We start from the raw sequence: 26,968 nt of genomic DNA, 5'->3' as shown, positions 1-26,968 counted from the left end.
CCTGCAACCCAGCTTTGTGCCGAATGGTAGGTCGTGTTATCAGAAGTAGTGTTTAAGTTTGCAATGCCAATCACTGAGATGCCTATCCATATGCAGTGGTACATCCCGATGATACTACCTGATGATTGGACTGTCTATGCTTTTGATATGTTGCGGAAAAGAATAATTGTATTAGACCCAGCAGTTGGCCCGTTTGGCTATAGCAACCGCCGAGTCAGCATGCATGAATTTGTGAGCAACAAACTCCATGCCGCGTTGTTCACATGCCTCCAGAATTTCTTCAGCTCTTGGCATTGTGAATCAAGCCACTGGGGGCACACTTTTCCGATCATAATGAGGGAAAAGATTGAGAAGTATGCTTTTGGCCCATCGACCACTCGCCCTCTGTAATTAATTCACATATTACTCGCATTGTTTTAACTTGTCCCCTTGGCTTTTTTGAATCCACCCAAATGCAGAGAGCAGACTGGGTTGTGTGCCACCTTCTTTGCATGGAATTACGACGGCGACAAGCTACAGACACCACTAAACAAAGTATGTTGTTGTAACATCATACTCCCATGGAAAATGCGTTTTTTGCTAATCCACACCATCTCTTGCTGCAGGACACACTTGCATCACACAGCAGCCTAATGATCTACGAACTAATGAGGATGCAAGGCAACCAAACTCCAGTGGCAAACGACGTCCTTGAAGCGGTCAAAGTATCGTTCACTGCTCTTTAGAATACTGTTCTAACTACCGAAAATTTCTTCCCAACTGGATTGTATTATAACTAGAGATTACAACCATTTCAGGGGCCACCTGGCCCAAAACTATGTCTGACGATCGGTTACTACTTATTTGTGTCGAGTGCAAATTTCTAGCACATCTGATAGAAACCAAAGTTCATATGCGACTAGTTCACACTAGTTTACCACATACATTCGGAGGTACAAGTTCAACTTCTAGGACACAAACAAAGGCAAGTACTCAACAACAGCTGATGGGCTGCTAGGGTTACAACTATCACATCTAGAACACAAGCTTTTTTGTGTGGATGCAGTTAAAAGATCACTGCTCCTAACCGAAGAAGCACTTGTAACAGACTGCTGCCAGCAGCATGAATAGTGCAAACCCCTTCACATAGCCAGTCCTTGATTCACAGCTAAATTGTCTATAGGAGCAGGAGGTAGTTCTAACTGGGTAGAGCGGTGTTGTGCTACCACACTTGTTGCAGCTCGTAACTCTGAGTTGATCCTCTCTAAGTGACGCACCTTGTCGTGGAGATCAATGAGGAGTTGTTTGAGGAACGGATCCTCAATAGGATCGTCATGCCACACGTACATTTCACAGCCTCCAGTCTGACGGGATTTGACCACAAAATAACGTCAGCATGTATGAATCATAGATCAGCCAACAAGTTTTAGTAGAACACATACCCGCGACTTGGCGCATGTCTTGTATCTTCTTCCAGGGTTATCATCGCTCCAGGAGATCCACATGGCGGCCTTGGGTCTCTCCTTGCACTAGCATGGCGTCGCTGGTTCGTAGTCAAGAGGACCCACCCTGTATGGCACCGGCGACCTGCTTGGGGCAGCCTAGCGCCTCTAGGATGAACAAGCAGACCTTGAGCTCGAAGAGAAAGAGGACGACATCTGTTTGGGAAGTTTTGATGCTGGTGGAGTGAAGCCCAACGCGGTTTAGCCGACGTGGTGTATATATAGCCAAGGGCTCCCACCAACGGTCACCTTTCGGAAGCAGTGGTGGGCAACGGCTCTCACCGGTGTTTTTGAATTCACCTGCATGGCAGACCCGTCACGTGCCAAGGGAGCTGCTTCCAGAGCCATCCACGGTGATTTTCAGGGAGTAAACTTAACACTTAAAAACAACACAAGTTCAACCATGATAAATTCCGGCACACACCATTCATAGAAACAAACATTGATTAGTCATAGGTTTCAATGGCTGGTACAGTTCCATGCCAAAATACTTAGACAAGCACCACATAGGTTCAACACATAGCACATTGCAAAGCCCAGCACACAATGGGCTTACAGAACTGTCAACAAGACAGCTACAAAAAAGGTACAACTTCCATCCTCACCGGATATAATCAAACATGTCCTTGCACGCAGCAGCTCCAAAAGGGTGACATGTCGACAACATGGAGTCAAGTGTTCTACTCCTCCACCTCCACTTCCTCCATGAATCCTGGGTGAGGAGCGGTGTTGCCCGAGCAGGCAATTGTCTCATAGAGCATCCTTTTCCGACGCAGGGGAAGACCAACCTTTTTCCAACACACATGAACAAAACGTTCAGTTGATCATTACTTTCATTATGAGCACTAATTCATGAAGGAACCAAGATCATGTAGGTTGGTGCTTACTTCAGGAACGGCTTCCTCCAGCTCGTAAGCATTGAAGTTGTCCGCATAGTGCGCAATGTAGCCAGGCGATTCACCGCTGCAGATCACAATATAAGAGGAAGATTGTTAGCAGCCCACTTAGCAATATAAGAGCGCGGAATGATGTAGACTTGCACACACCTGCCACAAGCTATGTGCATATCAATGTTGTACCGAACAGTCCATTTGGAAATATCCATCTCCCAGTCATCAAACAGGATGGTGGCCAGGATTTTAAGCCCTTTAAGCAGCATGCGCACGGTCGCCCCGTGCTTCCTCTCGTACACTGGTGACCCCACCTGCGTGTACAATGGGTCCATCACCGTGACCCTGGTCAGCTCCATGTCGAAGGCGTACAGGGACCAGTCGTTAGCAAGCCACACAGGGAACAAGAGCTGCAATCAAATGCAGGCAGTTTTCAGTGTCCCAGCCATAAAGAAGAAATGCAGCTGCTAGTAGGATTGAACGTACCAGACAACACATGCAGAGTGGGAAACCAAGCTTGGACGTCGAAAGCATCGCAATGAGCACAGCACGGGCGTTGTCAGTATCAATATTTTCAATGTGGAGCTGCAAACAAAATACACGCACGCAGATCTTTCAGTTTGAATCACCATTCACACCCTTTTTCAAAATCATTTTCCTGCACATGATGAACTTACCACAACATCAGGTGGTAGCAATCCTCTCTAGTTTGGGAGATCAACGCTCTGCATCATGCTCCTCTCCCCGTCGTTCCAGCCACGCACCCAGGCATCAAGGCCATTGTACATCATCTCACCATGCAAACTGAATTGGTACTTCATCTTATGCCCATCTATCCGTAGCACCGTGGGGGTGTGATGCTCGAACCAAGTCTTGTTTAGGGACAACAATTAATTCCACTGTTAGCATGAGTCAAATCCGCTCTCTCCACATGCACATGTGCAAGCATTGGAAACAAACGCACCTGCTGAGCTCAGAAGCCTGACTGAGAAGTTCAACGCTCACGTACAAATCCAGGCATACGTGGTTAGGGTAGAAAAAATGTTATAGATCCAGCTCAAATGGAGAGTAGCCGTAATCACGTGCAGGTGGCAAAGCAGGAACAACCGCTGCAAGCACGTCAGCGGGGACACGATTAGCTACCTGACTTGCAATTTGCTTGAATAAGTGAACCATGTGTTTTTGTACTAACCAAGAGGGACCGGGTTGCTTTGTTCCCCATTACCAGGCAGTGCCAAACTCCTGTTCCCTATTGGTGTGGTTGTGGCAATTCCTGCAAGCCCATCATTTTGCATCTGCAAAGCATCCGGCACAACTGCTGCGCAGACCAAAAAATGATCAAGTTCTCATTATAAGAACAATGTAATTTTGCGAGCGACATTCATTTAACTCATCGGTTTTACATCATTACCTTCAGTCATATCAGTGTCTACAGACGCAACCACCGGATGATGGACAGGCACATGATCTCTAGAGGAAGAACCTGCCACGCCAAGCACCTCATGCATGGTTGTCTGTCTACTGCACCTGCGGTAGACCACTGTTTTGCAAGGTTTGGCAAGGCAAGCGTGTGAGCACATGCAAACCGTATATCATTAATTCATTTTTGTATCCATGTTAAGGATAGCATCACTTACCGTCAATAGCCGGCCCCTTGCCTTTGCGGTCCACAATCATAGGCTTATCCTCTGGTTCATCAACGGGCTCCTGGACAGCAGTTTCTACATAAAAAAACAAGGCATGCTCGAATTAGTCTACCATATAACCACCTCACATAACCAAGTCAACTTCAAAATCGTCAGTCTCCGTTATTACCTTTGCCAAGCAAACCCACAAGCACCCCAGGGCATGCATTCAGGTCAGGTCCTTGCACCCCCGTGGTTGCAGCAGCCACACCATGCAATTCTGCTAAACACATCCAACAAAACGGTGATCAGCTTTTTGGTGGCCCACCAACAATTTTCTGAATAATTTTTTTGGCTCCTTTCTTTTAAAGTGGTAGTACGCACCTGGCTGGACACGTGTCGCCTCGTTAGCAACAACCACTGACATCAAAGACCTCGCAGCTTCGCGTGAAGTTTCAGCCAGATCTTGGGCAACAGCTAAGAAATAAACGAGAGCCAAATCAACTTTCTTCGGGGCATGGTAATCAAGTGCCACATCAAGACACCCGAACACGACCACGCTTCCATGCCCCACGCATCGCATGCATGTATGGCCCATGCATTGCATGCATGCAGGATCAAACAAACCGGTGCCTAGCGCTCACGCATGCATGTATGCTCTCCCCCACGCACACGTACACAAAAGGTAATTACGTTTCTGGATCGATAGAGATAGAAGATTACCTGTCATCGTCCTGGGACGATGCGAGGTCTTGCTCACGTTAGGAAATGCTGCCGCCATTGGAGCTTGTCTCTTCACACGCTCCATGAAATCACCAAGAGTGTCCTCGAGGTCTCTGTGCCGTTTAGCATCCGCCTTGTTCCTGATTTCTTCAAACACTTTGTCCTGTGTCTCCTCAACCATCTTGAGGAATTCATCCTCACGTTGCTTCAGGCGATGTTGCACTGCTTCCTTCATGGCATCAAGAATCTACAACAGGAGACAACAAGAAGACAACACAAGTAGTTAATACTTGAGGACAAAACAGCAAGTTCGGCCACAAAGGGAACAAGTGTAGATGGCTAACCTCTTGGCTTATCGCTGGCTCATGGGCCACGCCAAATCCAGGGGGAGCGGCATGCACACTAGGACTCGGCGTGGTCTAGGCTTGGGCTTGAGCCGGGCTAGCAGAAACGACATTAAATGCCGGCGATCTAGGAACATCCGCAGCCTGCAAGGGAACAATCGAACTGGATCTTAGCAACTATACTATATTTATTGAACTCGCATTAAAGAAGAAGAAATGTACCTCAAACCCAGCATCCACACCATTCCTTGCTGCATGCTTTTTGATCTTCAGTTTCAATATCATATCCGAGTACGATGCTAGCCGAGGGAATGGCAGCACCTCGCGTCCCTCCATCCTGTGCTCATGGTAATCGCAAAAAATGATCTACGTTCATTTGGAAAAAAATGCAGTCAGAAGCTTGATTGCACAACACAATGATTTTGGAAGTAGTAAACCGATAAGCATTATTGCTAACCGGTGGGACAACAAGGCACCCCTGCAGACTAAGCTGAGCTGGCTCATGTAGTAGATCCTCCCTCAGCTTGGCCGCACCCTCTCTTAGACCCTCCACGACGTAGTCGCAGAAATCATAGTCGGAGATTTGATTTGGCTCAGCTAGCATGGGCAGCAGTTCATTGGCAATTTTTGGGTGTGCTCCCCTAGGTAGGAGAAACAAGGACGCGGCTATGATTGTACACGCCACCATCATCTTTTCTTTCTCTGCTCCTACTATGGCCACCTTGCTTGCGTTCTGGATGATTTTCTTAACTCTAACCACAGGAATCTTACAAGTGCGAGCCATGTTTGTCTCTAAGATCGCATGCAAGTTCTCTAGCAACCGTTCTCGGTCTACTAAGCAAGCGCCGCCCGGGATATCTATCTTCCTACCACATGGATTCAACCCTAAGCACTTTGCTACCTCCCTAGAGTTCACCTCAATGTAATCCCCATCTCCCATGTCCATCTTCATGGTTTTGGGATCGATCCTAGCTAAGAGGGACATGCTAAAGATACGGTTGTTGTTCCCCATATCCTTTATCTTGCACATTTCTTCCATCCCTACCCTGGAAAACACACCTTTGATGTTTGGATTCCATTCTCCGGCGATGGAATGGAGCAGCCCGGCATTGTACGCCGTGTTCAGTGTGGGCACCTTCTTGGCGGCCTGCATGGTCGAGGAAGAAGCTCCATCTGGCACAGCAGGAGGCGAGGAGAGCTTGGCCCGACGCCCCATCTCCAGCAGCAAACTGCATAATGTCACACAACGAAGAAAGTGGAGCAAGTGAGAAACTTGAGAGAATGGATCCGCGGAAGGAAGAAGAAAACCGAGAAGCCATGGAAGGACTAGTACAAACCTTTGGTTCCTCTCCTCCCGTCCGAACGCCAGATGGAGTGGTGCCTTGTCTCTGTGCTGCAGTCTTGGGCACAGGGAGCATGTTATATACACATGCGCCGGTACAGGGCGATAGTGTGCTCACGTCCACACCCTGGACAAGTGGTTATAAAATGGTCCATGTACGCCTATGATAGGCATCACACCTCCCTCGCCCTTTTATCTCGTTTTTTAGATTTGTTTAGCAAGTCGCACAGCACCACTCAACTCGTTTAATTCAGGGTAACATACACATCTACGAATAAACAAAACAATTTGCATGCAAATGTTCCAGCCCGCAAGTTTAATCAGTATCTCACATGCAAATTTAAATAATACTCAATGGCCGGACTTTTTCCATTTTAGCGACACACACACAGTGAGAATGAAACTGAAAAATGCACGTGGCGAACAACACCACTAACACCTTGAAGTACGTTTAGTTGACATTCTAAGCAACACACACGGCCTCAAACACTTGCATGCATCAACCTAATACATTATGTCGTCATATCCTTGGACGCTTGCATGGAGGGCTCTCAGCGTCATCTTCCTCACACCCAGCTTCAGCATCCCACGTCCCTGACATGTGATCCCCATCCAACAGCTTGCATGCACCCACCGGCCCCGCATGCCCCATGCAAGGGTCAGAATCCGCTGTCTCTTCCTCCAACCACAACTGCGGGATCTCCGTGTCCGGATCAGCCCGCGAACAAAATGTTTTGATCCTCATGGATTAGAACACATGCACATGTTTGCACAATCCCGGTAGGAAAAGCTAATCAAAACTCACATTTTCAAATGATGCACCACCGGAAACAACATCTTCTTCGGCCCCCGCACCTTGCGCCATCACACTAGCCTACGCGTGTCAATGTAAGCATTTGTTTTTAGTCAAGTGAAAACAATGCTAAATCACTCGAAATTATGGTAGAAGCAAAGACCTCGTCGACCAGACTGTCAACTACAGATGAAGGATCAGGGAAAACGAGAGCATCCAGCCCTACAGCTTCACTAACCACCTGCGCGGCATGCATGATCAAATGTAAGCTTTGCGCAGTAGATGACTCGATGGACATGGTTAACTCCCAAGTGAAGTTACTAACCTGCACCCCGCCTACTGTCAAGGTGGAGCCAGATGTTTCGGTCAGCTCTGAAGTTGGCGAAACTGTGCTGCTTGGCGCCATCTCTACTCTCGTTTGGATCGATTTCCACTCCCCCGCGCCACGTACATATATAGACAACGAAAATTTTCGTTTTCCCTCCCGAGCAAGCACATTCAAAATTCAAACCAACATGATGGGATGGTAGCCGAGGTTGGAAATTTGAATTATGTGGATGGGAAGCACACATGCCACGCCTAGCCTTTCTCCCACCTATCGCCCATGGCTCTCTGTGCGCATTTATACCGGGAACAGATGGACGGCGCAATGTATCTGTGCACACATCTTGTCACCAACTGCCCGGCCTTTCGCAGCACGAAAAGGAGCGTCATCATGCCCACCATTAAAAGTTTTCGGGAGCAGTGTTTCCATCACCTGTCAACTCGCATAGCCAATGGCATGCATCGCCTAAGCATGGGCAACGCTCCCCTCCCCCAACGCCCCCATGCCATCCATGAGAACAAGCCATCTAGCCGAGCAAGGCACAGGCACAGCACAACACTCAGTGACTCACCCCAAAAAAATTGGTCAATTTTTTTTATCTATTGTTCCGGAGAAAACAAATAATCATGCGTGGAGCAAATATCCATCTCTGGCGATTTTGTTTTTTCTAACGAAAAACATAGCCTGATGCCACGGCCAACCAAATTTCATCTCATGCCATACCTGTTCTTGTAGTTAACAATTCGCCAATCGAGAGAGGGCGTGGCCATTCAATGCATGTACCATTCGCCAGGCACATCTGTCTCCGTCAGACCAGGCGTGCTCACCCGTGAGGTAGTGAATGGGCCTAGTCAAAGCTATGATCGTGGCCCTGTCAACTTGTCGTTCACCGTCGCACGTCCCTTTGCCTAGCTGTCAGGATTCATCGTCATGTACACATGGGAGCCATAGATTTGCGAGATCAGAGTTCTTGGATTTGCTTTTTTTAGGCCAGGCTGGACCGTTTGACGCACATTTGTTGTAACGGTCACAATCAAAGCCAACGAAAATGCAAGCTCATCTAAACATCATCCTGGTGATCGATCCAACACAGTCCCCAGCACACCCATGCAAACAAAACAGTGTCTCGGATGAAACCAACACAAACATGAAAAAAAATCAGTGTCTCAAATGAAACCAACGTTTGAAGCATTAAAACAAATTCTAAATTGTCAACAGGATGTCAACGATCCCATCACAAATTCATAATAATTCATCCCTGATAATGAAAACAGTATCCACAGAGCCAACATACTAAGTTCCTCAGAGAAAGTTGGGTTCAAAAGGTCCAGACTTCTTCGTGCCACAAGCATTGCGACGATGCCCAAGCACACCACAATTTGTACACTTCGGCAATTTCCTTGGCATTTTCGGCACGTCGCCTCTCTCAGGGCAAGTGGTGCTCTTGTGCCCTTGCCCCCTGCAGATAGTACAAAACCTTGATCTCTTCAAATGTTGCTCATACGGAGCTTTGTCTCGGCTAGTTGTCGGTCTCCCTCTCGGGCGTTTATTCTGCTGCCCAATGATCCCTGAACAACTTGTTTCACCATCACAAGCAGGCCTTGTGCTGCCCCCTTCTACCTGAAGCGCCCCTGGGTGCTCCTGAACTAAAACCTGATTTTGTTGCTCCCTTTCTGCTAGCCCCATCCCGTCCTTTTCGGCGCTTAATGGTCATAAAAACATCATAGCACTTAACATTGCTATCGCCAAGCAGCACACACTCTAGTGCCTTCATGTACATTGTGTGATGTCTGAATGTATTGCTGGAAGGAGGCCCTCTGTCTTTCTGGTATCGGACCAAATGTGCAGGGAGAACATCATTTGTATCTCTTGTCCAGTGTTTCATTATATGCTTCTCTGGTATCTTTGACAGGCGGAAGTGGACCATAACCTGCATAGCAAACAGCAAATTATTTTCATTCCCCTTTCATCGTGAACAAACCGAGTACGAATCAGATGAAAATGTTGACCTGCAATGCATGGCAACAAACCAACCCAGCGTGTTCAAACATGCCGCACTCACAACTGAAAAAACTCTCTTCATCATCCACTTCGATTGTGAACTCACCCTTACTCCATTTCTCTCTTGCTGCAGCATCTACATGTGTTGATCTATAAACCTTCCTTGGTACAATCTCATCCAATACATGTGCACCACACTTATACAGCTCTTCACCGAACTTCTCAAACATAGCTCTCGTGTACACCTTGCTAGCATGCCTCTCTAATGGCAGGTTATTTCTAAGCGACACAACACTCTGCAAAACAAACACACCACATATTAGTAATTGGCAAAATCTTTATCATGAGACAGAACATGCACAAAATCTGTAGCATCTGCAAAGGGAACAATTACCAGCAATGTTCTCTTCTCCTGGAAGCTCTGCTCCGACTCCCTGTTAAATTGGAGTTTCTCAAATTGTTTCAAAAATAGGTGCATAGGACACCCTGGCGGCACGTAACCTTTCAACATGTGATTTGCACTCTCACTCCGATGTGTGCTAGTCATTTTCGCACAAAACACTCCTCTAAAATATGGCTTTGCCCACTTATGGTGCACCTCATATATCTGCGTCAAGAATGGATGCTTCTTCAGGGAGTACCTTTCCAGCATCAGCTGCCAACCAGCTTCAAATTCTTCCTCTGTGATCATGTGATGGACTAGCTTGTGGAACTCCATCTTAAAGTCACTATTCTTGCTCCATAGCGCACCCATCGACTCCTTTGATTTCTTCAGAACATGCCACTTGCACCAACGGTGTACTGTGTTTGGTAGTTCAGCCTCGATAGCCAGCTTGATCTGCATGATCTGCATTGTTACAGTCGAACCCACAATCAGTTGGTTAGAACTCTACTATTTGTACAACAGAAACAGCTGCATGTATCCAGTCGCAAAAAAACAGAGCTTGAGAGGGATACTAACCAGTTAGGATTGTCTGTGGGTGTTTCCCGCCCACCATACGGATGAACTCTTTAAAAATCCACTTGAACGTCTCCTCCTTCTCATCCCTCATCATGGCATCACCAAAAATTATGCTTTGGAAGTGGTTGTTTACACCAACAAACAACCCAAACGGCATGTCATAAAGATTAGTACGTTAAGTTGTATCAAATGTGATTGCATCTCCGAAACACCTGTACTGGTCAAAACCTCTGCTTGTTACCCACATTAGTGTCTTTACCCTGCTCTCCCCATCCACTTGCACCGTGTAATTGAAGTCAGGATCGTTAGCTTTCATTTCAGCTAGAATCGCCATCGTCTTGACTGCATCCATGTCAGACTATTCTCTATTCAACTTTCGGCACAAAGTCTTCAAAGACCTCTTGGTAAATGGCACTTTATCCACTGTCCCGAAAAAACTTCCAACAATGCTACACTTTCCCCAGCCCCACATTGTTGTCTCTCAGCTGTTTCACTAGATCTTTTGTGTATCTGTCTATATGCTTATGCGACTTCCAATGCATTTTATGGCCACAGGTCAACGACAACGGGTGGTTATGATCATCCTTGTGTTCTGCTATATACCAGCCCTTGTCGTTCGACCGCAGCAGCCTAATCATGGCATTGCATCCGCACCTGGTCGAGCGGCTGTTTTCCCTCAACGGTTTCCCCTGCAAAGATAAAACGACAAGAAGAAATGCCGTCAGTCGCACAGGATCCACAATGACAGAACAATCAGACAGCTTAGGATGCGAATAAATTTGCCAGTTGTTCAATTAACATACCGCACAAGCGCACACAATCTCTTGCATGCATCTCTTCCTTTCAACATTCAATCTGCTCTTGGCAAGTCTAACACCAAACCCGCACTCCCACGAATACAGATTATAGAATTCATAAGCTTCATCCAACGAGTCAAAACTTGTCCCAATGCTTGGGTACACAACAGTTCCATCCCTCTTCTCTGCATAAGCACGGACAGACAATTCCAGAGCTGATATCATGTTCGGATTCATCTCCCTCTCCTCGGGAGCTTTTCCAACCCTGACCCTGCATAAGCATCTCAGGATGAGACGACACACACGAAAGAATTAATGAGTACCTTGTTATTTTTGAAAGTACACTAATAGTCACATAAAGAGCCGGCGGGACACGACACACATTAACAAACGTGCATATCATATCCGGCACAGGCAGTTCACAGTTTCTCAAAAATCAACAAAAACAGCTCCCGGCATCATGTAGACTAATCAACTGGCATCCACATAAATATAATCAACTATGCAATCCAACCTAGAAAAATGCATTGAGAACACATCAGCAGTACAGACTCTCTCAAACTAAACAACCCGTCCAGAACAGCCTGAATCAAATTCTAATGCTTCATGAACTAATCAACTATGCAATCCAACCTAGAAAAATGCATTGAGAACACATCAGCAGTACAGACTCTCTCAAACTAAACAACCCATCCAGAACAGCCTGAATCAAATTCTAATGCTTCATGAACTTCAGCAACAGTAAACCCCATAGCTCACTGCCAAAATTTTACGTGCCTGGGAACCTAACAAATATGGAAATAAACTGCTTCGCCGCTACATCCGAATATAATGTGCCTCGTTAGTGAACCCAAACAACAACATATACCACGCATACACCAATCAGCACGTTTCTATGCCTAAGAACGTAGAAATGGTCCAGATTTAAGATTGCAGAACAACAGACAAAAAAGAAATAGAGGTGATTGATTTTCACCGACCTGCGCATCCAGCCGCTGGTGCCTTCAGAGCACACCTCGCCCACCCCTGCATCCACAGGCGGCCGCGCACAGCCGGCAGCACAGACAGCGCCTTTTGGGACGCTCATGGAATCCTGTGACTCCACTGGGAAGAAAGAACCGCTCATTGCCCCGGGTGCAGCACACATCCTGTGAATCGACGGAGCCGCAAATCAGTTAGGAATACCTAAAATCAGTGCCAGTTTCTACCAATGGCTGTTTGCCGGAGAGGGGAACAAAATGTACCCGTTAACCTCGACGCCATTGGTAGACATCCGGCCGGCGATAGAACAGCACGGCCGCCGCTGTTTGACGAACTGATGCAGATTGGGACGGGGGAGACGACCCGCTGTGTGGCTCTCGTTTATCAGACGCAGCCCCGGCGTGCGAGGGGGTGTGTTGGAGAAGATTCTCTCGCATGTGCTATTTCGAACGACTGGTCATGGGCCCTGACCTTGGTCCAAGCAAATGACACGGGGGCACAGTCAGTTTCGATGGGCCGCACACAATACGCCTACAATTCGCTAGCCGTATCGTGGGCTGTATTTCACTCCATAGGCCTGCCACACACTGACGGGGGTGCATATCCCAAGGCCCAAACCAACATCCACGATACTGGCCTGCCTGTGGCTCGGCCTCTGAAAATCCGCACTCTAGGACTCCCCTCTTTCCTACTCCTACTAGAAGGGGGAAAGGAAGGGGGAGAGGGAGAAGGAAAGGGGGGCGCCGCCCCCCTCTCCTAGTCCAATTTGGACCAGAGGGGGAGGGGCGTGCGGCCTGCCCTAGGCCAGCCCTCTCTCTCTCCACTAAGGCCCATAAGGCCCACTATTTCTCCCGAGGGGGTTCCGGTAACCCTCCGGCCCTCCGGTTTTCTCCGAAACCACCCGGAACACTTCCGGTGTCCGAATGTAGTCGTCCAATATATCGATCTTTATGTCTCGACCATTTCGAGACTCCTCGTCATGTCCGTGATCATATCCGGGACTTCGAACTACCTTCGGTACATCAAAACACAAAAATTCATAATACCGACCGTCACCGAACTTTAAGCGTGCGGACCCTACGGGTTCGAGAACTATGTAGACATGACCGAGACACGTCTCCGGTCAATAACCAATAGCGGAACCTGGATGCTCATATTGGCTCCCACATATTCTACGAAGATCTTTATCGGTCAAACCGCATAACAACATACGTTGTTCCCTTTGTCATCGGTATGTTACTTGCCCGAGATTCGATCGTCGGTATCTCAATACCTAGTTCAATATCGTTACCGACAAGTCTCTTTACTCGTTCCGTAATACATCATCCCGCAACTAACTCATTAGTTACAATGCTTGCAAGGCTTATAGTGATGTGCATTACGGAGTGGGCCTAGAGATACCTCTCCGACAATCGGAGTGACAAATCCCAATCTCGATATATGCCAACTCAACAAGTACCTTTGGAGACACCTGCCGAGCACCTTTATAATCACCCAGTTACGTTGTGACGTTTGGTAGCACACAAAGTGTTCCTCTGGTATTCGGGAGTTGCATAATCTCATAGTCATAGGAACATGTATAAGTCATGAAGAAAGCAATAGCAACATACTAAACGATCAAGTGCTAAGCTAACGGAATGGGTCAAGTCAATCACATCATTCTCCTAATGATGTGATCCTGTTTATCAATTGACAACTCATGTCTATGGTTAGGAAACATAACCATCTTTGATCAACGAGCTACTCAAGTAGACGCATACTAGTGACACTCTGTTCGTCTATGTGTTCACACATGTACCATGTTTCCGGTTAATACAATTCTAGCATGAATAATAAACATTTATCATGATATAAGGAAATAAATAGTAACTTTATTATCACCTCTAGGGCATATTTCCTTTAGTCTCCCACTTGCACTAGAGTCAATAATCTAGATTACACAGTAATGATTCTAACACCCATGGAGTCTTGGTGCTGATCATGTTTTGCTCGTGGAAGAGGCTTAGTCAACGGGTCTGCAACATTCAGATCCGTATGTATCTTGCAAATCTCTATGTCTCCCACCTGGACTTGATCCCGGTTGGAGTTGAAGCGTCTCTTGATGTGCTTGGTTCTCTTGTGAAATCTGGATTTCTTTGCCAAGGCAATTGCACCAGTATTGTCACAAAAGATTTTCATCGGACCCGATGCTCTAGGTATGACACCTAGATCGGATATGAACTCCTTCATCCAGACTCCTTCATTTGCTGCTTCCGAAGCAACTATGTATTCCGCTTCACACGTAGATCCCGCCACTACGCTTTGTTTAGAACTGCTCCAACTGACAGCTCCACCGTTCAATATAAACACGTATCCGGTTTGCGATTTAGAATCGTTCGGATCAGTGTCAAAGCTTGCATCGACTAACCATTTACGACGAGTTCTTTGCCACCTCCATACACGAGAAACATATCCTTAGTCCTTTTCAGGTATTTTAAGATGTTCTTGACCGCTGTCCAGTGATCCACTCCTGGATTACTTTGGTACCTCCCTGGTAAACTAATAGCAAGGCACACATCAGGTCTGGTACACAGCATTGCATACATGATAGAGCCTATGGCTGAAGCATAGGGAACATCTATCATTTTCTCTCTATCTTCTGCAGTGGTAGGGCATTGAGTCTTACTCAACTTCACACCTTGTAACACAGGCAAGAACCCTTTCTTTGCCTGATCCATTTTGAACTTTTTCAAAACTTTGTCAAGGTATGTGCTTTGTGAAAGTCCAATTAAGCGTCTTGATCTATCTCTATAGATCTTGATGCCCAATATGTAAGCAGCTTCACCGAGGTCTTTCATTGAAAAACTCTTATTCAAGTATCCTTTTATGCTATCCAGAAATTCTATATCATTTCCAATCAACAATATGTCATCCACATATAATATTAGAATTGCTACAGAGCTCCCACACACTTTCTTGTAAATACATGCTTCTCCAAAAGTCTGTATAAAACCATATGCTTTGATCACACTATCAAAACGTTTATTCCAACTTTGAGAGGCTTGCACCAGTCCATAAATGGATCGCTGGAGCTTGCACACTTTGTTAGCACCCTTTGGATCGATAAAACCTTGAGGTTGCATCATATACAACTCTTCTTCCAGAAATCCATTCAGGAATGCAGTCTTTACATCCATTTGCCAAATTTCATAATCATGAAATGCGACAATAGATAATATGATTCGGACGGACTTAAGCATCGCTACGGGTGAGAAAGTCTCATCGTAGTCAACTCCTTGAACTTGTCGAAAACCTTTCGCGACAAGTCGAGCTTTGTAGACAGTAACATTACCATCAGCGTCTGTCCTCTTCTTGAAGATCCATTTATTCTCGATGGCTTGCCGATCATCAGGCAAGTCAACCAAAGTCCACACTTTGTTCTCATACATGGATCCCATCTCGGATTTCATGGCCTCAAGCCATTTTGTGGAATCTGGGCTCATCATCGCTTCCTCATAGTTCGTAGGTTCGTCATGGTCTAGTAACATGACCTCCAGAACAGGATTACCGTACCACTCTGGTGCGGATCTTACTCTGGTTGACCTACGAGGTTCGGTAGTAACTTGATCTGAAGTTTCATGATAATCATCATTAGCTTCCTCACTAATTGGTGTAGATGTCACAGGAACCGGTTTCTGTGATGAACTACTTTCCAATATGGGAGCAGGTACAGTTACCTCATCAAGTTCTACTTTCCTCCCACTCACTTCTTTCAAGAGAAACTCCTTCTCTAGAAAGGATCCATTCTTGGTAACAAAAGTATTGCCTTCGGATCTGTGCTAGAAGGTGTACCCAACTGTCGGTTTTGGGTATCCTATGAAGACACATTTCTCCGATTTGGGTTCGAGCTTATCAGGTTGAAGCTTTTTCACATAAGCATCGCAGCCCCAAACTTTAAGAAACGACAACTTTGGTTTCTTGCCAAACCACAGTTCATAAGGAGTCATCTCAGCGGATTTAGATGGTGCCCTTTTTAACGTGAATGTAGCCGTCTCTAAAGCATAACCCCAAAACGATAGCGGTAAATCTGTAAGAGACATCGTAGATCGCACCATATCTAGTAAAGTACGATTACGACGTTCGGACACACCATTACGCTGTGGTGTTCCAGGTGGCGTGAGTTGCGAAACTATTCCACATTGTTTCAAATGAAGACTAAACTCGTAACTCAAATATTCTCCTCCACGATCAGATTGTAGAAACTTTATTTTCTTGTTACGATGATTTCGACTTCACTCTGAAATTCTTTGAACTTTTCAAATGTTTCAGACTTATGTTTCATCAAGTAGATATACCCATATCTGCTCAAATCATTTGTGAAGGTGAGAAAATAATGATATCTGCCACGAGCCTCAACATTCATCGGACCACATACATCAGTATGTATGATCTCCAACAAATCTGTTGCCCGCTCCACCATTCCAGAGAACGGCGTTTTAGTCATCTTGCCCATGAGGCATGGTTCGCAAGTACCAAGTGATTCATAATCAAGTGATTCCAAAAGTCCATCAGAATGGAGTTTCTTCATGCGCTTTACACCAATATGACCCAAACGGCAGTGCCACAAATAATTTGCACTATCATTATCAACTCTGCATCTTTTAGCTTCAATACTATGAATATGTGTGTCTCCACTATCGAGATTCAAAAAGAATAGACCACTCTTCAAGGGTGCATGACCATAAAAGATATTATTCATATAAATAGAACAACCATTATTCTCTGATTTAAATGAATAACCGTCTCGCATCAAACAAGATCCGGATATAATGTTCATGCTTAACGCTAGCACCAAATAACAATTATTCAGGTCTAATACTAATCCTGAAGGTAGATGTAGAGGTAGCGTGCCGACCGCGATCACATGGACTTTGGAACCATTTCCCATGCTCATCGTCACCTCGTCCTTTGCCAATCTTCGCTTAATCTGTAGTCCCTGTTTCGAGTTGCAAATATTAGCAACAAAACCAGTATCAAATACCCAGGCACTACTGCGAGAATTAGTAAGGTACACATCAATAACATGTATATCACATATACCTTTGTTCACCTTGCCATCCTTCTTATCCGCCAAATACTTGGGGCAGTTCTGCTTCCAGTGACCAGTCTGCTTGCACTAGAAGCACTCAGTCTTAGGCTTGGGTCCAGACTTGGGTTTCTTCTCCTGAACAGCAACTTGTTTGCCATTCTTCTTGAAGTTCCCCTTCTTCTTCCCTTCGCCTTTTTTCTTGAAACTGGTGGTCTTGTTGACCATCAACACTTGATGCTCCTTTTTGATTTCTACCTCCGCAGCCTTTAGCATTGCGAAGAGCTCGGGAATCATCTTATCCATCCCTTGCATGTTGTAGTTCATCACGAAGCTCTTGTAGCTTGGTGGTAGTGATTGAAGAATTCTGTCAATAACACTATCATCCAGAAGATTAACTCCCAGTTGAATTAAATGATTGTTATACCCAGACATTCTGAGTATATGCTCACTAACAGAACTATTTTCCTCCATCTTGCAGCTGTAGAACTTATTGGAGACTTCATATCTCTCAACCCGGGCATTTGCTTGAAATATTAACTTCAACTCCTGGAACATCTCATATGCTCCATGACGTTCAAAACATCGTTGAAGTCCCGGTTCTAAGCCGTAAAGCATGGCACACTGAACTATCGAGTAGTCATCAGCTTTGCTCTGCCGGACGTTCATAACATCTGGTGTTGCTCCTGCAGCAGGTTTGGCACCTAGCGGTGCTTCCAGGACGTAATTCTTCTGTGCAGCAATGAGGATAATCCTCAAGTTACGGACCCAGTCCGTGTAATTGCTACCATCATCTTTCAACTTTGCTTTCTCAAGGAACGCATTAAAATTCAACGGAACAACAGCACGGGCCATCTATCTACAACAACATAGACATGCAAAATACTATCAGGTACTAAGTCATGATAATTTAAAGTTCAGTTAATCAAATTATTAAAGAACTCCCACTTAGATAGACATCCCTCTAATCATCTAAGTGATCACGTGATCCATATCAACTAAACCATGTCCGATCATCACGTGAGATGGAGTAGTTTTCAATGGTGAACATCACTATGTTGATCATATCTTCTATATGATTCACGCTCGACCTTTCGGTCTCCAGTGTTCCGAGGCCATATCTGCACATGCTAGGCTCGTCAAGTTTAACCCGAGTATTCTGCATGTGCAAAACTGGCTTGCACCCGTTGTATGTGAACGTAGAGCTTATCACACCCGATCATCACGTGGTGTCTCGGCACGACGAACTTTCGCAACGGTGCATACTCAGGGAGAACACTTGTACCTTGAAATTTAGTGAGAGATCATCTTATAATGCTACTGTCGATCTAAGCAAAATAAGATGCATAAAAGATAAACATCACATCCAGTCAATATAAGTGATATGATATGGCCATCATCATCTTGTGCTTGTGATCTCCATCTCCGAAGCACCGTCATGATCACCATCGTCACCGGCGCGACACCTTGATCTCCATCGTAGCATCGTTGTCGTCTCCAACTATTGCTTCTACGACTATCGCTACCGCTTAGTGATAACGTAAAGCAATTACAGGGCGATTGCATTGCATACAATAAAGCGACAACCATATGGCTCCTGCCAGTTGTCGATAACTCGGTTACAAAACATGATCATCTCGTACAATAAAATATAGCATCATGTCTTGACCATATCACATCACAACATGCCCTGCAAAAACAAGTTAGACGTCCTCTACTTTGTTGTTGCAAGTTTTACGTGGCTGCTACGGGCTGAGCAAGAACCGTTCTTACCTATGCATCAAAACCACAACAATAGTTTGTCAAGTTAGTGATGTTTTAACCTTCACAAGGATCGGGGGTAGCCACACTCGATTCAACTAAAGTTGGAGAAACTGACACCTGCTAGTCACCTGTGTGCAAAGCACGGCGGTAAAACCAGTCTCGCGTAAGCGTACGCGTAATGTCGGTCCGGGCCGCTTCATCTCACAATACCACCGAACCAAAGTATGACATGCTGGTAAGTAGTATGACTTGTATCGCCCACAACTCACTTGTGTTCTACTCGTGCATATAACATCTACGCATAAAACCTGGCTCGGATGCCACTGTTGGGGAACATAGTAATTTCAAAAAAATTCCTACGCACACACAGGATCATGGTGATGCATAGCAACGAGAGGGGAGAGTGTGTCCACGTACCCTCGTAGACCGAAAGCGGAAGCGTTAGCACAACGCGGTTGATGTATTCGTACGTCTTCACAATCCGACCGATCCAAGTACCGAACGCACGGCACCTCCGAGTTCAGCACACGTTCAACTCGATGACGTCCTGCGAGCTCTGATCCAGCAAAGCTTCGCAGGAGAGTTTCGTCAGCACGACGCCGTGATGACGGCGATGATGATGCTACCAACGCAGGGCTTCGCCTAAGCACCGCTACGATATGATCGAGGTGGATTATGGTGGAGGGGGGCACCGCACACGGCTGGGAGAGATCAACAAATCAACTTGTGTGTCCAGAGGTGCCCCCTGCCCCCGTATATAAAGGAGCAAGGGGGGAGGCCGGCCGGCCCTATGGGGCGCGCCAGGAGGAGGAGTCCTCCTCCTAGTAGGAGTAGGACTCCCCTCTTTCCTACTCCTACTAGGAGGGGGAAAGGAAGGGGGAGAGGGAGAAGGAAAGGGGGGCGCCGCCCCCCCTCTCCTAGTCCAATTCGGACCAGAGGGGTAGGGGCGCGCGACCTGCCCTAGGCCAGCCCTCTCTCTCTCCACTAAGGCCCATAAGGCCCACTATTTCTCCCGGGGGGTTCCGGTAACCCTGCGGCACTCCGGTTTTCTCCGAAACCACCCGCAACACTTCCGCTGTCCGAATATAGTCGTCCAATATATCGATCTTTACGTGTCAACCATTTCGAGACTCCTCGTCATGTCCGTGATCATATCCGGGACTCTGAACTACCTTCGGTACATCAAAACACAAAAACTCATAATACCGATCGTCACCGAACTTTAAGCATGCAGACCCTACGGGTTCGAGAACTATGTAGACATGACCAAGACACGTCTCTGGTCAATAACCAATAGCGGAACCTGGATGCTCATATTGGCTCCTACATATTCTACGAAGATCTTTATCGGTCAAACCGCATAACAACATACTTTGTTCCCTTTGTCATCGGTATGTTACTTGCCCGAGATTCGATCGTCGGTATCTCAATACCTAGTTCAATCTCGTTACCGGCAAGTCTCTTTACTCATTCCGTAATACATCATCCCGCAACTAACTCATTAGTTACAATGCTTGCAAGGCTTATAGTGATGTGCATTACGGAGTGGGCCCAGAGATACCTCTCCGACAATCGGAGTGACAAATCCCAATCTCGATATATGCCAACTCAACAAGTACCTTTGGAGACACCTGTAGAGCACCTTTATAATCACCCAGTTACGTTGTGACGTTTGGTAGCACACAAAGTGTTCCTCCGGTATTCGGGAGTTGCATAATCTCATAGTCATAGGAACATGTATAAGTCATGAAGAAAGCAATAGCAACATACTAAACGATCAAGTGCTAAGCTAACGGAATGGGTCAAGTCAATCACATCATTCTCCTAATGATGTGATCCTGTTTATCAATTGACAACTCATGTCTATGGTTAGGAAACATAACCATCTTTGATCAACGAGCTAGTCAAGTAGAGGCATACTAGTGACACTCTGTTTGTCTATGTATTCACACATGTATCATGTTTCCGGTTAATACAATTCTAGCATGAATAATAAACATTTATCATGATATAAGGAAATAAAAAATAACTTTATTATTGCCTCTAGGGCATATTTCCTTTACGTATGTGGTAGTCCATTTGAAATCTCTAAAAAGAAAAATATTTAGGAACGGAGGGAGTATCTTATAACATCCAATATACTCACATATTAGATGAATTAACATCTTATATTATGGGCCGGAAGGAGTTTAGTTCATTCTTAAAAATTATCGGCTGCTGTATCCATGGGTTACAGTTAGTTTGAGCTAGTTTGGGCTCAAATAGCCCTAAAGTATATCTAAACATGAGGGCTAGTTTGAACTAGTTGCATCTATAACCCAGCCAAAAAAACTAGTATCCAACCCAAGAGGAGCTAATTGGAGCTAGTTCTCCTAGTGCATTTATTGTCAATCTAACCCTGCCATCCAAAAAACTCTTTGGATGGAGTTAGTTCAGGGTTAGTAATGAGCTAGAAACTAACTCTAACCTCTAGCTAGGTTGAGTATCCAAATAGGGTTGTGTTGTTGCTGTTGCTGCTGCCCTTCTACGTATATCTAGACATCATTAGAACATTAATGTAACACTCTTCCTTGTTGCTATGTAGCCTAGGATTCCATATTTAGACATTAAGTATAGTGCATGTTGCTATGTAGCATCAGATATATTACATATGGCCCTAGTTAACCTAAGGAAAAATGGGTTGCAGATATATACAGTTAAAAGTCTGATTCACCGATTAGTCCCTTATCAGCCGCCGGCGTATATGGTACCAGCTACGGATATCCTGAACAATGAGCAGATATAAGCCATGGGATGAAACTAACCTCGATGGAAAACATCAGTCGTTCCCAAAATTGTCCTGTGTAGGTACATCAAGAAGCATGTTAAGCAAAACAGGCTAAACATCAACCAAAATTACACATGGCAGACAAAATAATCTCCAAAAGATACCGTCAGTGTGCAGGTTTAAGCACGCTAGTAAAGCAAAACAAGTGGAAAGGTGTGCTAACTACAATAGGCCTAACATTTAACAACAAGCAAACATGGTCATTCAAACTGGTATTGTGCTGGTCTAAGTACACTGGTTATGGTTAAATAAAAATGGAAAGGCGTGTTAACTACAAGATGCAGCAACCAAATGTAGTCATTCATAGTGGCATTGTTGAAACTGGTACTGATGAAATTGAACTGCACAGTTCATACTTGCACATATAGAACATCACGTTGTGAATAACTGGAATAAACACGGCATACTACGAACAACCAAAGATAGCTTTGAAACTGAACATATGCTAACTACAAACAACCGAACAATCAAAAAACTTTAAAAGAGGCATATGCTAGCTATAACAGGCTTAACAACAAGCAAATATATGCATTCCTATTGGTATGTTTAAAACTGGATTGATGAAATGTACTGCACAGTAAATAATTGCACATATAGAGCATCACATTGTGAACAACTGAAATAAACAAATCATGGGTTTCCTCACTTGTCACAGATGGGCTCGTTCCCGTGCGAAGAGCATGGACCCTAGATGCACGCCATGTTGTCGTAGATGGGCTCCTTCCCCTTGGAAGAGCACGGCTGTAGGGTGCCCTCCCTGATGTCGCAAACGGGCGCTTTCCCCTTGGAAGAGCATATGGGCTCTTTCCCCTTGGAAGAGCCAGAGAGGGTGCCCTCCTCGTGGTCGCCGTCGATGAGGTCTGACTTGGAAGCTGTGGATCCCAAGCTAGCGTCGCTGAACGTGTCCTTCAGAAATGAAAAAAGGGGCTCGATGGCAATGTAGAATGGCAAATTGTTGACATTAAGCCAGAGGAGATCAGCGGCGGGCCATGCATGAGATCGACGGCGGTTGAACCCGAGGGGTTGGGGGTGGGCCACTTAACCTGTGACATAACCTGTCGGCGGACGAGACATGCCCACATACTCTAGCCTGCTGCTTGAGTGTCTGCCGCTAGTAATGGTCGTCAGCTTCCTCGGCACGTCGGGTGAAGAGACCGCTATACACCTCTTTTGGGCCAGTCGCTCCTCGAGCTCCACGGGAAGCGTAGCCGGGCTTAGGCTGCGACGATCTGGAGTGGAGGATGGGGATGGGGATCTGTGGGATAAGGGGCTTTTGGCAGGCGTCATCTAAGAAACTCAGGGCGGCCTGGGTATGGAGATCAGTGGGTAAGCTGCATGGGCAAACCGGCAGATGTTGACAATGGAGGCCTTGCGGAGGCGGTGGCGGCAGCGGCGACGGGGACTTTGCTAGGGTTTCAAGCAAGGGAGGGTGTGTGTGTGTGTGTGTGTGCGTGCGCGCGCGCGCCCGAGGAGGTTTTGGTGTGTGTGTGTGTGTGTGTGGAGGGGGCGCGCGGTGTTTGAGGAAATGACGCGGGTACTGAAAATTTTATTACGCGGGAGTGAAATGCCAGGCTATTGAAAATTTTGATGATAGTGCATCGCATACGGTCCGGAGATAACAACCGTGTGTTATGAAAAATAAAAACCCTCGAGGTGGGCAGATTTTTTCGATACAGGCAAGATTGGGAACAAGAAACATCGAACACGGTCCGGAGATAACAACCGTGTGTTATGAAATAGAAAAACCCTCGAAGCGGGCATATATTTTTGAGAGGGGGAGCCTCATGGAGCCCAATGTACTATGCATATGTGTGCGCAACAGGTGCTCTGGCGTGGCACACGGTTAGTTTGAGTGAACCGTGTCTGTTGTGTCATCCGACTTGTCTAATGTTCATAAATTTGGCAAAAAATGACGCGGGAGAGGGTCAGAACACGAACACACTTGCATGTGGACCAAATTTATGTATCAAAAGGGTGGTTTGATTTTCAAATACCGAATGCAACTTCGATGTGGCACCTCTCTCGCAAAGCGCACGGTATTGCTTGCTCCCACCCTCTCGTGTCGGCACGAATGGAATCCTAAGATATGAATGCATGCCCCCTCCCCCTCAACCGAGGTTCACCTAGCAAAGTGCGAAGTAGCTAGCAGCCCCCCTCCCTTGTGTCGGCACGAAGGGAATCCTAAGCTATGAATGCATGCCCCCTAACCGAGGTTCACCTACCAAAGTGTGAAGTAGAGCTAGCAGCCCCCCTCCCTCATGTCGGCACGAAGAGAATCCTAAGCTATATATGAATGCATGCCCCCCCAACCGAGGTTCACCATAGCAAAGTGCGAAGTAGCTAGCAGCCCCCCTCCCTCGTGTCGGCACGAAGGGAATCCTAAGCTATGAATGCATGCCCCCCAACCGACGTTCACCTAGCAAAGTGTGAAGTAGAGCTAGCAGCCCCCCTCCCTCATGTCGGCACGAAGGGATTCCTAAGCTATGAATGCATGCCCCCCCAACCGAGGTTCACCTAGCAAAGTGCGAAGTAGCTAGCAGCCCCCCTCCCTCGTGTCGGCACGAAGGGAATCCTAGCTAAGCTATGAATGCATGCCCTCCCCCCCAACCGAGGTTCACCCTAGCAAAGTGCGAAGTAGCTGGCAGCCACCCCTCCCTCGTCTCGGCAGGAAGGGAATCCTAAGCTATGAATGCACATGCCCCCCCAACCGAGGTTCACCTAGCAAAGTGCGAAGTAGCTAGCAGCCCCCCTCTCGTGTCGACACGAAGGGAATCCTAAGCTATGAGCATGCCCCCTCCCCCCAACCGAGGTTCACCTAGCAAAGTGCGAAGTAGCTAGCAGACCCCCACCCCCCTCGTGTCGCCACGAAGGGAATCCTAATTAAGCTATGAACGCATGCCCCCCAAACCGAGGTTCACCTAGCAAAGTGCGATGTAGCAACCCCCCCCCCCCACACACACACTTTCAGTCAGCGGGCCAGAGAGGCATATATCTCACCAAGATGGATCGTAAAATGGACCAAGAATAATCCACCTTGGTCGTACAACCTCTCTCTTGTTGTTGGTCAAAGTGATGGCCGTCCATGCAACCCCGGAGATCGGCTAGCTCGCCAATAATCACGCAAGTAGCTAGTCCCCGAAGACAACCACTGCATGCGTGTGGCCCAAACATATGTATGGAAAGGTGTGTTTTTGAGTAACAATGAACAACTTTGATGTGGCACCGTGATTTCGAACTAGAAATCCCCACACTGAGTGAGGGTTAGGTTGAGATGCATATGTATGTTACACCACACTTCAAGCCAACGACGGAGATTCATATATGCATGCATGCGTGCATAGTATATGCGCTCAAACTTAATTAGGTCTAAATCTCACCATGACCTATACTACGATAACACGAACCAAATGAAGAATCTGCCATGGTAACCTATCTTGTTGTTGGTCAAGGTGATCATGGATGTCCACGCGGGCCCACGAATATATAGTCTTGTCGCAGATAACCACGCGAGGGAGTGCATCGTTCGAAGGCAACCACTACATGCATATGTATGGAGGTGATGCATGCATGCATGTTTGAATACACAACATTGATCTGGCGCATGTGTCAAAAATCGTACACTAGCTCCCCACACAGAGAGACATCGGTTCATGATGGTGTCGTTGTGCTAGCCACTTCGACTCGATGGGAGGGATTCATGCGTACACATGCATGTGTGTGTGCTCAAAGTGTATCATGCATATCATCCCAGAGGAAAAATAATAATCCCCTCCTAAGTCAAATTAACCTCTCTTGTTGTCAGGCAAAAAAAGTGATGGACCAAGCGGGCCCACAGATGGAAAGCATCGATATCGCTGATAACTGCTTAAGTGGGTGCGAGAGGACAACCACCACCGCTTTGCATGTGGGCCAAACATATATATGTTGAATACGAAAATGCACAACTTTGATTTGCCACATGCCTCAAAAACCGTAAACCATGCACCCACACAGAGCGAGGTTCATATCAAGGGTACTACATATGATGGTCCCCTTCCCCCCTCTTCACCGCATACTATATGCTCCTGCCGTAATATATGTACAACCCAAAAGAATCCTCATCGATGGTGAAATTAATTAACCTCTCCCGATGTAGATCAAAGTGATGCATGCATGCATGCATCGACGATGGCCTCGTGGGCCCGCAGATGGAGGCGTCACACGTGAGTGTCCTAGCTAGGATATATATGCATGTGGCCAAAAAAGGTGTTGTGTGATGTTTGGATAACCAATTTCACAATTTTGATGTGTGTCGGTTCAATATCCGGCGTATCTCATAGTGGGGGTCCTAAGCTAGGCGTCTTGGAGCGATGGTAACATGGACACGGGGTTTTACCCAGCTTCGGGCTCTCTTGATGAGATAATACCCTACATGCTGCTTTTGATTGTATTCATATGATTGTAGTACAGAGTACATGTATCTACCACGAGATTGTAGTAATGAATATGAGATTGGTTATTGACTAGCCTGGCCTCGGTTTATATATGCACCGTAGGCCTAGGGTTTAGAGGAGTCCTTGTCTTGGGCGGCAAGTCTTGTGGAATCCTCCTTGTATGCGGCATGGGCTGTCCGAACTGGCCCATGAGTAAACGGCCATGGGGGTCCTCGGCCCAATCCAACTGATCGGGAGACGACGTGGTGAGTACTCCCTAGTCCAGGACACCGTCAGTAGCCCCCTGAACCGGTCTTCAAGTTGGGGACGCTCCTCGATTCTTCCGAACTGTTCTTCATCTTCGGTCGTCGGTCTTGAAAACTGGTTCAACAAATCTTCTCATCTTCGATCTTGAAGACCGCCGAAATGCATCCGAAGAGTTTACACGTCAGGTATCCGAGGAGCCCCTTTAAATTTCCGGCCTTTATCAATGCCCTGTTATTTTTATGCCACACCACGGGTTTGAAGTTGTTCCCGGGCGGAAGTGTCCTCTTGCATCCGAGCTCCAACGCCGGACTGCATTCGAGGTATCTTTTGCAGCCGAGCACCAACGCCGGACCGCTTCTGAGCTCCAACG

At 46.5% G+C, this 26,968-nt stretch overlaps 2 protein-coding genes and 1 long non-coding RNA gene across 6 annotated transcripts; all 3 read right to left on the bottom strand.

Moving 5' to 3' along the window:
- Nucleotides 1-748: 748 nt before the first annotated feature.
- Nucleotides 749-1,736, bottom strand: LOC123494699 (uncharacterized). The gene is made up of 2 exons (XR_006666153.1): nucleotides 1,422-1,736; nucleotides 749-1,343 (listed from the first exon to the last, which is right to left on the bottom strand). It is a non-coding gene; the product is annotated as an uncharacterized lncRNA (long non-coding RNA).
- A 539-nt stretch (nucleotides 1,737-2,275) lies between these two features.
- On the bottom strand, nucleotides 2,276-8,563 carry LOC120968571 (uncharacterized). Of its 2 annotated transcripts, none has more exons than XM_073504033.1 (18): nucleotides 7,524-8,563; nucleotides 7,362-7,439; nucleotides 7,211-7,279; nucleotides 6,401-7,096; nucleotides 6,123-6,292; nucleotides 5,286-5,429; nucleotides 5,064-5,207; nucleotides 4,720-4,966; nucleotides 4,381-4,473; nucleotides 4,187-4,279; nucleotides 4,009-4,092; nucleotides 3,783-3,911; nucleotides 3,564-3,686; nucleotides 3,336-3,480; nucleotides 3,049-3,243; nucleotides 2,858-2,956; nucleotides 2,528-2,781; nucleotides 2,276-2,444 (listed from the first exon to the last, which is right to left on the bottom strand). In XM_073504033.1, the coding sequence occupies exons 8-14, from the start codon at nucleotides 4,952-4,954 to the stop codon at nucleotides 3,416-3,418; spliced, it is 822 nt and encodes a 273-aa protein (XP_073360134.1). In that variant the 5' UTR covers nucleotides 4,955-4,966; nucleotides 5,064-5,207; nucleotides 5,286-5,429; nucleotides 6,123-6,292; nucleotides 6,401-7,096; nucleotides 7,211-7,279; nucleotides 7,362-7,439; nucleotides 7,524-8,563; the 3' UTR covers nucleotides 2,276-2,444; nucleotides 2,528-2,781; nucleotides 2,858-2,956; nucleotides 3,049-3,243; nucleotides 3,336-3,415. The 2 variants fall into 2 exon arrangements, with proteins under 2 accessions (XP_073360134.1, XP_040251403.2); XM_040395469.2 differs by having other exon boundaries at nucleotides 3,564-3,689; nucleotides 4,187-4,276.
- Nucleotides 8,564-8,673: 110 nt separating this feature from the next.
- Nucleotides 8,674-12,663, bottom strand: LOC109755394 (protein FAR1-RELATED SEQUENCE 5). Of its 3 annotated transcripts, none has more exons than XM_040395468.3 (7): nucleotides 12,527-12,663; nucleotides 12,263-12,430; nucleotides 11,289-11,553; nucleotides 10,486-11,174; nucleotides 9,919-10,371; nucleotides 9,533-9,820; nucleotides 8,674-9,453 (listed from the first exon to the last, which is right to left on the bottom strand). In XM_040395468.3, exons 5-7 carry the CDS (start codon nucleotides 10,366-10,368, stop codon nucleotides 9,112-9,114), a joined length of 1,080 nt encoding a protein of 359 aa, XP_040251402.2. In that variant the 5' UTR covers nucleotides 10,369-10,371; nucleotides 10,486-11,174; nucleotides 11,289-11,553; nucleotides 12,263-12,430; nucleotides 12,527-12,663; the 3' UTR covers nucleotides 8,674-9,111. The 3 variants fall into 3 exon arrangements, with proteins under 3 accessions (XP_040251402.2, XP_073360132.1, XP_073360133.1); XM_073504032.1 differs by having other exon boundaries at nucleotides 9,253-9,453; nucleotides 9,631-9,820; XM_073504031.1 differs by having other exon boundaries at nucleotides 11,289-12,430.
- Between the last annotated feature and the right edge of the window lie 14,305 nt (nucleotides 12,664-26,968).

The sequence above is a fragment of the Aegilops tauschii genome, chromosome 7 (genome assembly GCF_002575655.3).
Source record: "Aegilops tauschii subsp. strangulata cultivar AL8/78 chromosome 7, Aet v6.0, whole genome shotgun sequence".
NCBI classification, from domain to species: Eukaryota; Viridiplantae; Streptophyta; class Magnoliopsida; order Poales; family Poaceae; genus Aegilops; species Aegilops tauschii.
This window is presented reverse-complemented; position numbering and strand designations above follow the sequence as displayed.